At 43.4% G+C, this 16,664-nt stretch overlaps 1 protein-coding gene across 39 annotated transcripts in view; it reads left to right on the top strand.

Annotated features, from left to right (window-relative positions):
* MAP4K4 (mitogen-activated protein kinase kinase kinase kinase 4) overlaps positions 1-16,664 on the top strand; it is a 183,558-nt gene that overhangs the window by 142,893 nt on the left and 24,001 nt on the right. For 4 of the 39 annotated variants that reach the window (XM_081069224.1, XM_081069223.1, XM_081069220.1 and 1 more), the window contains exons 13-20: positions 4,631-4,792; positions 7,622-7,708; positions 8,294-8,509; positions 9,461-9,622; positions 12,207-12,440; positions 13,377-13,483; positions 14,847-14,998; positions 15,690-15,787. In XM_081069224.1, the coding sequence (XP_080925350.1) occupies positions 4,631-4,792; positions 7,622-7,708; positions 8,294-8,509; positions 9,461-9,622; positions 12,207-12,440; positions 13,377-13,483; positions 14,847-14,998; positions 15,690-15,787 (1,218 nt within the window). Of the gene's footprint in view, positions 1-4,630; positions 4,793-7,621; positions 7,709-8,293; positions 8,510-9,460; positions 9,623-12,206; positions 12,441-13,376; positions 13,484-14,846; positions 14,999-15,689; positions 15,797-16,341; positions 16,351-16,664 lie in introns of all 39 variants that reach the window. The other 35 variants (XM_081069215.1, XM_081069213.1, XM_081069207.1 and 32 more) reach the window with 18 other exon arrangements.

Here is a 16,664-nt window from a genome sequence, read left to right as displayed (position 1 = left end):
CCAGTGAAATGACGGAAAAAAACAAAAATGGTATAAACGACAGGACACTGAGAAGAAGAAAGGAAATAAAATTGTGTAAGTAGTGCATGGAAGAGTAAAGACTAGAACAAGGCCGATAGCACAAATCCCTCAAAAGGGGAGGTGGCATGTGGGGCCAAAAGCATAGGTAGGTCTGTGGAGCAGGCAGACCCCCGCCCCATGCAGCCAGGCTGCTCGGACACCTCCTCAGCAGGAGAAGGTACACGTGAGTGACAAGTGAGTGACAGATACTCAGAACGGGGAGAAATCAGGCACAACTACAACCGAAAATGGGGGCATTAAGTGACAATCTGAGTGAAATCAGTGTAACTGCAAGCGCGCCCACCTCCCCCAGGTCCCTTGTGCTGGCAGCCACCTCCTTCTCCTGCACCGTCTCCCAACCAAAGCAGGGTATTGGGGGGTTCTCACAATAGCGTGGATTCCCCCTGGAGATAGCGGCTAGCCCAAGGGAGCTGGGAAATAGGTGTGGGGTGTGGGCAGAGCCTGTGATGCCCTTGCCCTCCTGTGAGCCAGCCCTGATTCTGGTTCCCTCCTCTCTGCTTTTCCTCTGCAACTTCCGTTTCTTCTTTGGAGACATCGTGGAAATTTGAATCACGAGGCTGATTTGAGTCGGGTGCTGGACCACACCTGGGCTAGCAGCTGAGTGGCAGCCAGTCATTTCTTTCGGACGTCAGCCTGGCAGCACCAGGGCTCTACGGAAGGTGTTTCTGATAACAGCCAGGGTGTCGGCAGACTTGGAGACAGGCTTTACATTTAGATTTAAAAAAAAAAAAAAAAAAAAAAAAAAAAATATATATATATATATATATATATATATATGTATATATATGCAGTAACAAGAACAGTAAAAACAAGTACACCTCATGGCTTTTCTTCTGTGTGATACCACAGAGCTAAATGGCACCTGTACTTCAGCGGCATTCCTCACAGTTCTGTCGCCTGCGGCATGTGTATAAGGAAATGGCAGCAGGCGTGTCCGTAGGCGGTTTGCAGGTGTGACTATGGTCCGTGGCATTGTATAGAGCAGGGACCTTGAAAGGGTTGTACTCATGCATCCCATCATTTAAAAAAAAAATTGATCATGTAATGTGACAGAGATACTGCCACTTATATACTGCTGTACTGACTGAACATTACAAAACATGCAGACATAGCTATCTGAAAAGGGTGAGCTGCAAATATAAAGAAATAAAAGCTCAAGTTTTTTATTCCTTTTTTCCCCTTCTGTACTCTGACTGTTGCTCACTTTTAGAGACAACTGGTGCAGAGACACAGCATCTCCGTTCTTCACTTCCCTCCTTCTGTTCATCTTTGAGTGTCACCGCATCTGGGCACACTCCCAAGGGTGTAGGCAAGGAAGCATATAGCCCAGAGCTTTCCAGGAGGAACGATTCTCTTAACAGTTCGCTGCTTATGAGACTTCAAAAACAATTCTTCCCCCTCAGACACCAACGATCGACTTCTTCCAAAACTTATGCGAACTCCACTCCATGAATGGATTTCCAGTACAGACTGCCTTCTTCCCACCCCCTGCGCACTTTGACAGGTCAGGAAACTGAGGCGCATAGAGGGGAAGTGGTTTATGCCAGGACAGCTAAGTCAGGACTAGAACCCCGGCCCTTGAGTCATCTCTGTCCTCTTTCTAGGCTTCCATGGTGGCCACACTAAACCTTCTCAGACCTGTTTAACACATTTGGACCACTTTGTTATCTGAAAGGTGTAAAATTCAGTGTATAGAATCTTTAACCTCTTCTGACCTGTTCACATTATTCTGATTGGCTTGGAACTTGAATTCTCTTAAAGCTGAGGGGGAATCTTCAGGGCATAGACACTGGTGGCCTTTCTTCTGTTTTTCTTCTTCTGTTTTCCTCCTGTTCCACTGACTTTGAGGGAAGTTGTTTCTGTGTCCATGTAGGAAGCTCTCTGCCTCCCTTTGTTGCGATTGTTGGTTCTTTTCTTTCTTCCAGAGGTGGGGCCCTTCTTACCTAGCCTCCTGGGTGTTTGCTAAACCCAGTGTATTCTAGCAGCTCATTCCTCTTTTACAAACCTGAAAGTTTCCAGACTGTTGCCGGCTTCACCCAGGATTGTCCTTGGGTACCTAAGCAGAACTAAGTCTCAGTAAAAGTAGTAGAGTGCTCGTCCCCTTGCTCGCTCCCTAGGACCGAAGCTTCCAGAAGCTTCCATATAGTTTAAGCTTTAAAGCTGACTGAATGAGAGAGATTCTTTGCAGGTCAGCCTCAGGTTTATTAGAAGGCTTTTTTGTTTTACTTTTCATGTATTTTTACTGAAAAAATAAAAGTTCAAAAGATGTTTTCCTTGGAAAATGCGGTTAGCTGGGAATATCTGAAGGAATGAAATAATGTCTGTTTAAAGCAAAGAAATTTCTGTTCCCCAATTGGCAAATTAAAATCATTATTATTTTTTTGCCAGTGTTAGAAAAATGGTTGTGTTCTCAGCGACTGTATATTTGTTGTAAGTGATGTAGTGGTGAAAACCAGTCTGGTTTTTTGCTCCTGTATAGAAAAAGCAATAGGTATAAAATAAAAGATCTTCACTTAATTTGCCCTGAAGGGGAAAGACTCCAGGAACACTGCTTACATGCAAATCTCAGATTTCTTACCTCAGATTTCTGTGTTGTGTTGTTCGTGGAGTCTGGGGTGGGGGAGGTGGTTGTGTTTGTTTTGTGTCCTGGTAGCTAATTTTTAAAAACAAAGTCTCCGGCTCCGAGGGCCTAGGGTTGGGGCTGTGCCCACTCCCTCCTGGCCCTGAGCGCAAACCACACAGAAAACATGGCATCGGAGCAGAAAGCCCAGTTTTCGTGGTTTGGAATAGACTCTACTATCTTATTTTTCTCAGACTTAAAAAAAACAAAGTATAAGGGCATTAAGCCAGCAAGCACCAGGCAGCAAGTGCATTGTATGGGGCACTTAGGTTTTAGAATTTATTGACGATGCCATAGCCAGTAAAGTTGTAGTTTGTAAACACCAGGGACAGACACGGTTCTTTTCATGCCCACCTCACCCATGGGAAATTGGTGAGTTTGTGTTCCGAATTCTAGGAGCAGACAATGGGGAAACTCCAAAACACAAATGTAGGGAATAAGGGAGAATGTGGGGCTACAGGCTGACTCAGAACTTCACTGAGAATAATGATGATGTCGTTAGTTCTCAACAGAGAGACCAGATGATCCTTTCTGTCCAGTTATTCCACATGTGAGACGTTTCTGTACATTCTCAGGAAGTCGTTTTTGAGTATCTACCTGCAGATTGAACGTAGTTGAGGGTTGGGGAGAAACCCCGAAAGAATACTTAACTCTAAATACTTTGTATAGTAACATCCCCAACTGCTCAACCCCAAACTTCCTTGTTTGTTTAATAGTTCATCTCAGGGTTACATTAAAGTTTGTGGGGATAATATCAGTTCCCTGTCTGTATCTTGAGAAATCCGATGGCGGATTATTCTCTAGAGCTGTGCTGTCCAATCCAGTAGCCCATGTGATTATTTAAATTAACTCTAATGAAACAAGATAAAAACGCAGTTTCTCAGTGGTACTAGGCACATTTCAGGTGCTTTGTAGTGAGGGGCTACTGTGCTGGACAGCATTTTCATCATCAGAGAGGACTCCTGGGCAGTGCCTTTCTAGAGCCTAGCAGTTTTTTCATATTTATGGAAGAATTCATTCCTTTTATACTCTGTAATGCGGAAGTGCTTTATTGACAGACAGATGTCGAGCTGGGTGGGACAGGTGGTGCACAAGTGCCCCGCCTGTCCCTTGCTCTAGACCGTGGGATCACATAGGACAGACTGGGTTAGGAAAGGCTGTCAGAAGGAGTGTGGTGATACAGTAGCACCTTTTGCACCTGCTGATGGGATGCAGGATGGTGTCTGGTTAACAGGAGAGGCTTTCGAGGCAGAGCAGCCCTTCCAGCTCTGCTAGCTGGTGACACTGGGCAAGTCACTTAACTTTTCTGAACCTGTTTTCTCATCATACCTACTTCCTAGGTTTGTTATGAGAATTGTATTAGTTAAAGTGAGTAGAATAAGGAAATTGAAATACTTAGCACTGTGTGAGCTCAATGCATAGTAGGCCTGTGCTCAATCGCAGTTTTTTGTTATTCGTAGTGATGACTGTGGCATTTCTTATTCTTGTCGAGGCCCATTCCTGTCTTCCTGATATGTGCTGCTCCCCCACCCTCAAAATCATTTCTCTCCTTTCTTTGCTCTATTTCTATCCTCTTTATTCCTTTCTCTTCTGTCTTTTTTCCTTTAACTTAAGGGCCTTGGGCCACTCTGCAGTGATACTCAGGATTGTCCCCTCATTGCTGTGGCAGAGTGGAGAATGGGGAATAACTGATAGAAAAACAAGACTAAACCCTGTAGTGATTCAAAGAAACACAGCTCCTTTGACCAGGAAGGTGGTACATGAGGAAGCTGGTACATGCAGGCCCAGGGGCCGCTTGGAAATGATTGGCCAACAGAGACGGGCTCCACCAATGCGCCCTTGTTAGCGTCGCCCTGTAACTGGTCAGCTACCTGTTATGAGAGCCATGGCTAGACGGTCCCTGCTGATGATCTGTCTTTACTTACGTAGCAACAAAGGAGAGAGCGTGAAGCTAGAAGGCAGCAGGAACGTGAACAGCGACGGAGAGAACAGGAAGAGAAGAGGCGCTTAGAGGAGCTGGAGAGAAGGCGGAAAGAGGAAGAGGAGAGGAGACGGGCAGAAGAGGAGAAGAGGAGAGTTGAGAGAGAACAGGTTAGTTCACAGGGAACGTTCCAGCCATGAGTGAGTTTGTGAGTTGGGTGATTGGGGCAAAAGTACACACGCGTGTGCGTGCACGCACACATGTTTAAGGACATTAGAGATTTTAAGATGCTGAAACAACAATTGGAAGTGCACCAGTAAACCTAGTCTCTTGTCTTTAAAGATATATAAATTATTATGCTTCACAAACCTCTTGAAACCAGCTAAATGGTCTCCAAATAGTATGATGGGTGAAAGATTTCTGAATACATCTTCTTGGGTCTGGCTTAAATGCTTCAAACCTCACACAGCTGGATGATAATTAACTGTTTTTAAAAAGTGAAATTAAAAACCAACTGTAAGAAATTTCTGTGAGAAATGTTTGAAGTAGCCACGGGATAACCGAGTATTTCATATATCCTGGCATATAATTCAGTACATACGTATGTAGCAGTAGAAAAACTAACAACATTGTTGTTTTGTTTAACCAAAAAAAAAAAAAAAAATCAGGATTTAGTAATATGTATAGCATTTGGTAATGCCAGATAATAGTTGTCTTTAGAAATCTCTTATGTTTCCTGAACCGCCTGTGCAAACAGAATCGACTGCTTTTCATTATCTTTGTTGTCAGAGTGAATCCCATTAATAGCCTGTCATGCCTTTCAGTGGATGACTCTTTATTACGAGCTTTGAATAAAGAAAAAAGTTATGAATGGGGACCAATTTATATAATGCTCGAAATTCATACTTAAAATACTTTTAAAAAAACCACAATTGTATTAACTTCCAAATTTGGTTAATCATCTACTACTATCCTTGAGGCTAATTATATGCGTCAGGTTTTCTGAGACTTGGGTCTTCATGCTTATCAGTTCTTCCTAGGAATTTAAGTGATATTCTTTATCTGCTACCTTATTGATATTATTGGCCTGATGTGTTTTTTTTCACATTCTAATTTATACTTGGGGACTGCAAAGAGGAGAGAAAACATTCACACTTTTAAAAATTAAATCACCTAGAGGTAATTCTCACAGTTTGATTGTGAGAAGATGGTAAAAAGTAATACTCAATCTGTATTGTTCTAATGGCAGTCATTAGCTTTTGTGGATAGCAAGTATTCTTCACCTCGTCTTTTAAAAAAATAGCATCAGAATTCACTTTTATTCTGCTTTCCTCATTCTGTTACAAAATAATTATTGCCCTCCTGACAGCGGTGTAGGAAACATGTCATTTCTGCCCTCCTGACAGCGGTGTAGGAAACATGTCATTTCTGCCTCAGTGTGCATGTTTGTGTCCATGTATAATTGTACCCTGCGTGTTGACTATTAGGGCCTTTGTAATTTGGATCAATGTGAATTTTTCAGTTGTCCCTATGTTTTGAAGGCAGTAAACCAATGAGGGGACTAAGTAAGTTATGGTTTAATTCTGTCTAGTTCAAAGAAGCGCTGAGCTAGGAGTCAGATTCCTTTCTCAGTCATTGCTGGGGACGCCACACACCACGCGGGCAGCCCTTGGCATTCCATGTGTCGTGGAGGGTTAGGCTTACATGCACCTCGGGAGCCCAAGGTGCAATCAGGGGCATTTGCCAGTGGACTTGCAGACGTGCTTTTCCCCCCATTGGCTCTTTTTGGCTAAATTGCCTTTCTAAGGAAATTTATGTCATAATTTCTATTACCCAGCATTCTTTGAACCAGGATTATTGGCTAATTAACACTTTTGTTCAGCCCAGATGTATGGTTATTTTTATCTTAAGGTGTGCACTTTGGTATGAGTGGATGGTCAGCAGTAGTCACTAAAGAAATCTACTAAATTTCAGCATTAATTTGCCCTCACAGACCCCATAGTCTACTCCCCTTCTAGAGTACTTAGCTTTCTTCCCTATTGAAAAGGAAGGAAACTTCTTTTGTCTGTAAAATGTTTCATTCTTTTCAGTTTTTATATTTTATTTTATATCTCATATTCGTGCCTCACAAGATGTCCTGAGAGTGTGGGAGAATATTCTTGGTGCTTATTTCTCAAATGAGGAGTCAGAAAGTGGGAGCTTGAGGGCTTGCTAGAGGTCGTAGGTCGAGGTCATGTGCTTTCCCAGGCCTTTAAATATGCATGCAGGTTTTGGGTTGATTCTTTCCTCTATACATAACATATTGTGGATGTGTTCACCTGTTTTCATTAGTTTATCATTCTCTTCCCATTGGCAATAAGTCACGCCCACCCCCTCCTTTCTCTGCGCGCGCACACACACACACACACACACACACTATAGTGAAGAGCCTGAACATATTCACTGCTGAAAAGTCACCTGAGTCTGGTGCTCCCATCCACGACTTTCAGGATGTAGTTATTCCAGGTATCTTCTGTATCATCGGAGAAAACACAAATCGTGTTTGTTTTAATGTTAAACAGGTTTTAGTTTGGGATTTTAAAAGTTAGCAACCTACACGTGTTCTAAATAATGACTAATACGCAGATATTTATTAATGAGAACCCTCTGGTTTCCTGTCTAATTAAACTCTTGATTTCTCCCGAGTCTGCCATCCTGAGAGGAACTTCACAGTTGTTTAAACCCGACATATGTGTGTCACAACTGTGTTCTCGCAGAAAACCTTTCAGACACCTTGGTGCATACGACTGGCGTGCCTGTCGCCGTATTTTAGACTCTAGATCTCAGCAGCGAATTTGAAGCGATTGGAAAAACCCTTAGCAACAGATTTTGTTAGATGTCATCACTAAGTGAATTACCACTAAAGACGGCTGGGGCAGATGGTTCTCGGTGCTCCATTCAGGAGGTTCTGATGCTTTCCTTTTGGCTAAATTGATTGCTGGGTAATTTCTGTGTGACAGGAGTATATCAGGCGACAGCTAGAAGAGGAGCAGCGGCACTTGGAAATCCTTCAGCAGCAGCTGCTCCAGGAGCAGGCCATGTTACTGGTAACGCCCCGTATCTGTCTTGTTCTGTAGTGCCAGGGCTCGTGTGTCTCCCCCTCCCCTGAGCTGGACGTAGCCGTGGTCGCCACCACACCATTTTGGTTAGTGCTGTGGGCTGACAGGCTCAAGTGGAGACGTCCTCTGTGGTCCTACTGCTTGGGGCACATTTCCAGGTGGCTTTTATGTACTTATTTCCTGTTTATAACTTAACTGTTCTCGTTTGGTAGATAGACAAGGTTTTGAACAGAAGTTGGCATTCAGTGAACAAACCAGAATGCTAAGGGCTGAAGGTTCAGAGCACTTGCCATAGGATTTTTACATAGTTTAAGTACCTTTTGAAACCACCGAAACCAATGACATTTAATTCAATTCTCTCTCTGTCCAGTGATATTATGGCTAGCAACAAGCTGTCAGATTTTTCCACAGGTAATATGCTATTTAAAATCCTAGCCATTTTGCTTTGTTATAAAACAAGGGAAGGAAAAGAAAAAGCATGGTCTTTAAAAGGAGTTGAGAAAGAGTGAATTTGGAGAAGAGGTGCACTCTGCAGTGGCCCGTAGATTCAGTGTTCTCCTCTCCCTCTCCAAGGAGTGCCGATGGCGGGAGATGGAGGAGCACCGGCAGGCAGAGAGGCTCCAGAGGCAGTTGCAACAAGAACAAGCCTATCTCCTGTCTCTACAGCACGACCACCGGAGGCCGCACCCACAGCTCCCGCAGCTCCCGCAGCACCCGGATCGGAGCAAGCCCAGCTTCCACGCCCCCGACCCTAAGCCCCACCACGAGCCCGCCGACCGCGCTCGAGAGGTACCTGCTTCCTGTGCTGCTCAGACACTGACCGTGGGATGCCCGCCTCCTGACAGCTGTCTGATACTAGTGCTGGGTGGGCTTAACACCTCGCTGCTGACCCCCGCACCCTGGGTTGTCTAGCTGAGAAGTGAGGGACCCGTCCAGCATCTCTTATCTAGTGAAGTGTTTTGTCCGTGGAGGACCAGTGTGCCTCCACTGACCAATCTCAGGTGAAGGGAACACTAAACCAAACAGAAAGAGGGACGATTGAGGGACAGAATGGATCTTTAAAATGTAAACGAGGGGCATGTGGCTTGGCTGACTACTTTCCTGCCGTGAGCATGAAGTACGCTGATGGCATGATTTACTGACTTTTTGGTGATGGTGATTTGTGACAGAACTGGTGCCTCAGGGCCCCAGAGCCTCCCCGAGAGGATGTGGCAAAGCGGTCCCTGTTCAGGTCCTACCTACCTTTAGGAAGACAGGGATCGGCCTCCAGAGGACACTGAGTCCTGGCCAGTAGGTGGCGACCTGCCACCGCGTCTGGCTCCCAGAGAGGAGATTCTGGGACTCAGTGTTCTGCTTGTTGTGGAATGCCTTTCTTTTCGGTGGAAGGAAATGTGTTTGGGATTCCTGATGATAATTCTTCAGTTTGTTGATTTAGTTGATTGTGACAGATTTAACTTGGTTTTCTAGTTGATCATCTAGAATTCTTGCCAGAAGGAGATTTTAAAGGGTGCCTCTCTTTTTATCTTAAGTATTTCTTTATCCTGCATCAAATCCTAGTCCTGGTTTACTTGTGTCTCCCCGACCCCCTCACCCCCACCCCCAGCTACCCCTCTCTTTTCTTGTTTTCTTCAACTAGAAAACAGGAAATTTCTCTTTAGAGTCCGTCCACTGCCAGGCTTTCTCGGGTATCTTCTTTTCCCTTACTAACACTGAGTTCTGTCTTCTAATTCTCTGATGCAGGTGGAAGATAGATTTAGGAAAACTAACCACAGCTCCCCTGAAGCCCAGTCTAAGCAGACAGGCAGAGTATTGGAGCCACCAGTGCCTTCCAGATCAGAGTCTTTTTCCAATGGCAACTCCGAGTCTGTACATCCCGCCCTGCAGAGACCAGCCGAGCCACAGGTAGCAAGCGGCATCCAGCCGGCTCTGGGTGGAGGAGACGCACGTGATAGCTCCCGAGCCACGGGCTTGCTTGTCCTGTCCTCGTTTCCGTGTGTCACCACATGTAGAAAGAGAAGGGGTCAGCAGGACTGAGTTTAGACTAACTTAAACAGGACAGAGCCTCATTGATAGGGGAGAGAAGGATTTTTCTTTTAAGACTTCTGTTGTATTTATTAAGAATTCTAGATTCAGTAATTTCTTCCTTTAGTGTAACTTTTTGCCTTCCCTAACTGAGATGTTCATAGATAATCACCTCCTTATTCTAATACAAAGATTTGTCAGTTTTGTTTTAGGAAGGTAGTATCATAAGTACATAGAGGGAGAACCAGACCTTTTTCTTAACCTGTGGTCTTTGGCTTCTGGCCACTTCTGGGAGTGGGCTTTAGAAAGCCAACGACTTCCCTGAAATCCCATGTAGAAGTTTTTGGTTTTGACCAAAGGTGCATATTTTTCTAGGAAAAGGGCCTTTTAAAAGATTCTGAAAAGGTTCAAGATCCAAATAAAGGTTATGATTCCATGGGTAAGGTGTGGCTTTCCCTGTAGTAGGTCAGAGTAAAGGTCACGAGCTCTCATTGGCCAACCACAGCCTTCTGCCCTGTCCAGGTGAGGCAGAGCCTTCTGGGCTGACTGCTGTGTTGGTTAAGAAACCCTTTCTGCCGTCTGGAGAAGAAAGTAGACTGCAGAGGTTACCCACGTCAGAGATCTCAGAGATCCTTAAAACATTGACTGCAACTCTCTCAATGAAAATAAATGACTTAGACGTTGGGTCTTTTGAACTGTGTTATCCAGAACACTGGGAATAATTTCTGAGCCTGAGTTTACTTGTCACTGATGTTTGCATGTACTGGGAGACAGAAGTTCACATGCTTGTGATAGAAGCAGCTGTGGTGTTCTGAAAAACAAATTCAGATGAGGATTTGAATGTGTTTTATAGTAAATAATCCCAGTATGAAGTAGTTTAAAAAAAGAAAAAGAACAAGTACTGAAGGAAAAGGTGTATGTGTGTGTGTGGGGGGGGTGGTGTTGGGAGGTGTTTACATGGGATCAGCTGCTTCTTGATTCATAGAAGAACTGACTGCAGGCCAGTTGGGAGCTCCAGAGAGTGATGGTTGGCAAGAAAATGAAGCAGATGAGAGCAGGAGAGGGTTAAAAGGAATAAAGGGAAGGAAGGAGGGACTAGTAGAATTGGTTTGATGACACTCTCACAAAGAGTCCAGGATTAAACTTTTTATTCTGAAAGTAAAACTTAACCCCAAATAGAAAATTTTTATCTATTTAACCACTAACAGTTTAGAAAATAGGAGTTCCTGAGTTGTGTAGACCACTTTTTATATTAGTGACTAGTTAATGCAGTTCCTGGAAACAGCCGCCCTTTTCCTCCTTCTGTGTGAAATTGCTTTGGGCTGAAACATACACCTATGAAAACATGCTTTGGGGGGAACTTTTTATCAGGTAGGATTCTTTATTTTAAAACCCATTTTTAAAAATTACAGATAGTACTTTCTGTTCCATGCTTTTTCCACTGAAAATTTTAAACATTTTAGGCATCTGGGCTTACCCCAGTCAATAACTGGAATTATACGACTCTCACCTAGAAATCATGGAATTATAAACCTGGGGCTAGTTCTGAATCTTGCTTTTTGAAAGGCTGACTCAGCTATGAATTGGTACTTCCAGTTTTCATTAAATGCATTATGTAATAGATACATAGCTGGAATTATATAAATTGCAATGTTGAACACATATTTTAAAATAGAATTGAAAGAAAGTACAGATTATTTCAGATTGTTTTCCCCGTTTAAAAGCAACCAGGTAAACTCAGTTGACAAGTCATTAATTTTCAAGTAGAAGGAGAAGTTAGGGACTTACAGCAATGAATATTTCTAAAGAAATCAAAGTTCTTTTTTTCATAATTGTTAATAGTATGAAGATGCATGGAGATCTAGGATTTGAGTGTTTTAAGACTTGGGAGAAGAAAAAGGGAAATTATTGGTGTATTTGAAAAGTTGACTGTTTTTAAGTTATTCTGTTATAGTCTGTCAAAACATGAGGGGTGTGTGTTTGCTCATTAAATGTGTTGTTTTGCTGTTACTTGGTCTGAAATCCTGCACTGCCAGGTAACCTGAGAGTGGATAGATAGGTCTGCATGTACGGCAGCGTATGTCTTGTCATCTCTCTCCCTCTCTCTACCTGTCCTCTCTGCCTCTACCTGCTCTGACATGGATGTGCATGCAGCACGTTGTCCCTCCTTTCAGGACAGGAAGGCGAGAAGCCTTTTTTAAAATTTTAAATCTTCACATTGATTGCTATCTGTAATGTCCGCATATTAAAAGAGTTTTCCTTATAAGTGTACATTTATTTTCTCCATGTTGTGTTCCCCAAACCATTTCTTCATGTAAAAGTATAACTGTTTTGCTGCCTGGCTTACCTAATACTGTAGCACCCCAGTTTGCACTACCCCAATTCCTGCTTTGAATTTGGTATTGACCAGAAAAGCGTTTTATGCAGAACGCATTGAATGTTTTGTGTTTTGTTTTCTCGTAAGGTACAGTGGTCCCACCTGGCATCTCTCAAGAACAGTGTTTCCCCTGTCTCGCGATCCCATTCCTTCAGTGACCCTTCTCCTCCCAAATTTGCACACCACCATCTTCGCTCTCAGGACCCATGTCCACCTTCCCGCAGTGAGGTGCTAAGTCAGAGTTCTGACTCTAAGTCGGAGGTACCTGACCCCACCCAAAAGGCTTGGGCTAGATCAGACAGTGACGAGGTGCCTCCAAGGGTAAGAAGCAGGAAGACAGACGTGTGCTGCTTTTTCCATTTTGTTATTTTTAAAAAATTAATTATTTTAATTAAGGGTATGGTGACTTCACCAGAATTAAGGGGCGATGAAATTTCAAAGGAACTTTTTACGGTGGGGAGAAAGGTCCATAGGTAGGCAATTACATTCAGCCAACAGCCAGTTTTTTAATATTGCTGTTCACTGTATACATAAACACAAGGTAACATAATAATTTAAGAGTAAGTCTACAAATAATATGCTTCTAGAACAAACAGAATCAAATATGTATTAGCAGTTGTCTTACAACTTTACACAGAAGCTACAAATTATTTTGGAACATTAACCAGTACCAAAATTTTCAGAAAAAGTCTTATAAAGAAGAAAACTAACATAAGCATGTCAAAGAAAATGATTTTTTTCTTTTTAAATTGAGGGACGTTTTTGTTTTTGTTTTGAGGTTTTTTTTTAATTTTTTATAATTAATTAATGGTGAAATGAAAGAAAAAGGCACATTTTAATTTATTTTTCCTCCACTTGGAATTTGCTTCCTCTGAATATTTTCTTGCTTCCTACGAGTCTTTGTTTCTTGCTGATCCATTTGCAGACATTGTTTGGTTTCTTTGAGCTTATTTTCCTGATTCTCACATCATCTCAGCAAAATGCTTTGTATGTCCCCTGCCACCAAACTTCAGTTCAAACATCATATAGGTGTTACAGAAACCTAGAAGGGCTGTTTGTCCTGGCTCCTTTGATGCCTTTGAGTAAATGTTCTCTTTCTTCTGTATCAGTGGAGGGCTAAGAAGGGTCAGGGATGGGGGGAGGTCGGTGATAGGAAGGCTGATGTAATTGGGACTGCTGTAAAAATATGTTTCGGTCGGGAAATCTTTTTTCTCCTCCTCTTTTCAAGAATGTAATTGCTGCATTTTCTACCCAAAGGTTCCGGTGAGAACAACATCTCGTTCCCCTGTTCTGTCCCGTCGGGACTCCCCACTACAGGGCAGTGGGCCGCAGAGTAGCCAAGCAGGTCAAAGAAACTCCACCAGGTAAAACCAGGGAGAGGCTGAAGAACAGATTCCCGGCGCAGTCTCCTGCAGTCGTATGTCATCCGTTTTCATAAAAATGCCCACAAACAGGGACAAAGAGGTGATCAGTTTGTAAAAGAAAAACTGCCATAAAATCCATTAACGTAAATCACATTACATTAATCTGGAGTGAAGAGTCTGAATCCGACTGTGTACACTGGCAGTTTTAAAATGAAAGCTAGCACCTGTTTTTGTAAGCGTAAGTGGAAGGAACAGCAGAAAAGGGGGAGCGGGCCTAAGACTTGTACCCTGAAGGAGCTTACTATCTAAACGGCCTAAGGCCTTGGCAATGGTATGGGACTCAGAAAAAGGCCGCTAAAGAAAGCCTGCGGTTGACATACAGTCTGCAGGAAACTGGTGAGTTAACCAAATAACAGTGTTAGATGCTAATGCTGTTCCGTCCTGTACAATAGCTATTAGCCACCTGAAGCTACTTCGATTTGAATTGAACTTAATTTAAATAATAAAATTAGAACCTAACTTTCTTAGCGGCACTGGCCACATTTCAAGCTCTCCCGGCCCCGTGTAGCCAGTGGCTTCCATGTTAAACGGCTACAGAATACTTTCGTCCTCCCAGTAAGTCCCAATGACCAGTGCCGTCCTAGTGGAAGAAGCAAAGGTCGCTGTGTCGCCGTGGGGAGTGTTTTGTGCCTGATCATCCTTGATCCTCTGAAGGTACCGTTGTGCACACGGAACCTCAGTGTAACTTGAAGTAGTGAGATGGCTCATAGCCCAGAAGCTGCAGGGAGCCGTCTTGGTCCTTACATGGCCAGGGCGGACTGTGGGTTCCCCTGTGACTGGGTCTCTGCATCAGTCCTCACCCAGCAAACTGGTGTCCCGGGTGTGTGCCTGGCGGGGACACATCGTAGCCCATCTGTCTGTCGTGTTTACAGCACAGCGCAGACAAGGAACCCTTCATAAGTGTCAGTTCATGAGAAGGGGGATGGATGGCTGAGAGCAGCAGCCTGCAAACAGTATAATTTTGTGTGTAATTATATGTAAGTGGAATTTTTCACAGTAAGAAACTGAGTTTGTAGCTGTGAAAGAAATAATGACACTTCTAGATCCAACAGTAGCGTTTCCTCTCACACGTGATGGCGATTTTGGGTCTGCTAATGGTAGAAAATCATTTAGCATTTTTGGTTTGGTAATATATCTGAGATAAAAGCCATGAGTAACGTTGTTACAGCTTTTGCTGAGCTGAATGTTAAATGCTGTTTGTAGGCTGTTTTCTCATCATCCCTACATTTCATGCATGTGTTACCAGTTGACGCTGCATTTTGGCATAATGCATTAGCGGTTCTCTCCTCTTCTTTTCCAACAGCAGTATTGAGCCCAGGCTACTGTGGGAGAGAGTGGAGAAGCTGGTGCCCAGGCCTGGCAGTGGCAGCTCCTCGGGGTCCAGCAACTCGGGATCCCAGCCTGGCTCCCACCCTGGGTCTCAGAGCGGCTCGGGGGAGCGCTTCCGAGTGAGATGTAGGTTGCCTTTCCTTCCTTCTTTCCCTGTTAACCACATCAGGCTATGATCATGTATTGGGAACCCTTTTCAATCATGGGAGCAGACGTGTAGTTAGCACATAGCTGCGTATCACAAAACAATATTTCAGTACGGGGTGTTAGTGACACTAATTAATAGTCATCATAATGTTAATAATTAAAGAGTTAACTTTTGAGAGCTTACACAGACCCAGCACGGGGAACACTTTGCCGGCATTACCCCATGAGATATAGTTATTGTGTTCATTTTACAGATTATAGTAACTGCAATTTAGTGAGATTAAATAACTCCTTCAGCTTGACTAGCTAAATGTCTGAGCTTAGATTTGAACCCACTTCTTTCAATATAGACTCCCATCAATATTGACGTCAGTAGTGGTTATTTCAACCTACTCACAATAATAGATTATCAAAATTCCCTCTCCTGTATTATTGCCATAGCATGAGAAGGTATTGTGACTATTAACTAGAGTGTGATGACGGTCTAAATTAGGAGTCAGAAGCCCTGGGGTCCAGACCTCCATGTGGAGACCCTGCCCTGAGTGGGGCTGAGACGTGGGCAGGGCCTGCGGGGAGAGAAACCAGAGGCGGGGTGGGCGAGGCCCGCTCTGGAGCGCACGCCTGGGTGCTCACCTGGGTCCGCCTTTCTTGTCTGTTTTGCGCTTCACAGCATCATCCAAATCTGAAGGCTCTCCGTCTCAGCGCCTTGAAAATGCAGCGAAGAAACCTGAAGATAAAAAAGAAGTGTTCAGACCTCTCAAACCTGCTGTAAGAATTGCACAACATCAGTTTTATTTATTTCAAGCTTGAGTGAGATCTTTATGAAAAATAATGTAGTTGAGAGGCGCAATCCTTTCGGTGGGCCCCCCTCACAGATTTGAGGAATTATAAGGAAGCCATGAACCTCAGACACATTTGTGTCTCCCCACCCTAGTCATAAAAAAATGTGAAAGAAAAGCCTTTTTATCTCTGCTTAGCATTAACCTTTATGCATTCTTGATGAGTTGGGCATTTATAATACTGGCTTTTAGAATAAATTATTTTACGTCAGCTTCTTAAACTCACCTGTTATTTAAATTCTGCCTGTTGGTACCTGGATGGCAGTGTGACTGTTTCTCATACTTCTCCTTCAACCCCTGTTGCATTAACTGACCACGTGACTGCACACTGTGGCCTTCTTAGCCTGTGAGAATTTTGGTTTCCTGCTTGATTGATTTCTGTGCTTCTCCTCTCTCCCCTTCTTTCTCCTGGGCTACTTTGTGCTGTGCATTCTCCATCACTGATGGTTTCCCTGGCTCAATGGAACTGCTGCTGGACTGCAGGGTGAAGTGGTAAGCTCGTCGGGGAAATTCAGCCTCAGAGCAGTAACCTAACTGCCTTTTACACTGAGCTTGTTTTCGACCTATGTTGCTTTTCTTTCCTCAACTCGCCTTTCTATTCTTTTCTAGAATGAAAAACGCTAAACTTTTGCTTCATGTTTTTAACAACAGAATTTGCTGCATGCATTTTTAAAATTATTAAATACAGCTTTTAAAAACGACTTCTTAAAAAGTCACAGCTGTAGTCATGAAATAGTTAACAAGACTCAAGGTCCAATACTTGACCACTGCTATTTCAGAGGCTCAAGCTCAAAGAAAAGAAACAT

This window comes from Rhinolophus hipposideros (genome assembly GCF_964194185.1).
Source record: "Rhinolophus hipposideros genome assembly, chromosome: 12".
In the NCBI taxonomy this organism is placed as follows: domain Eukaryota; kingdom Metazoa; phylum Chordata; class Mammalia; order Chiroptera; family Rhinolophidae; genus Rhinolophus; species Rhinolophus hipposideros.
This window is presented reverse-complemented; position numbering and strand designations above follow the sequence as displayed.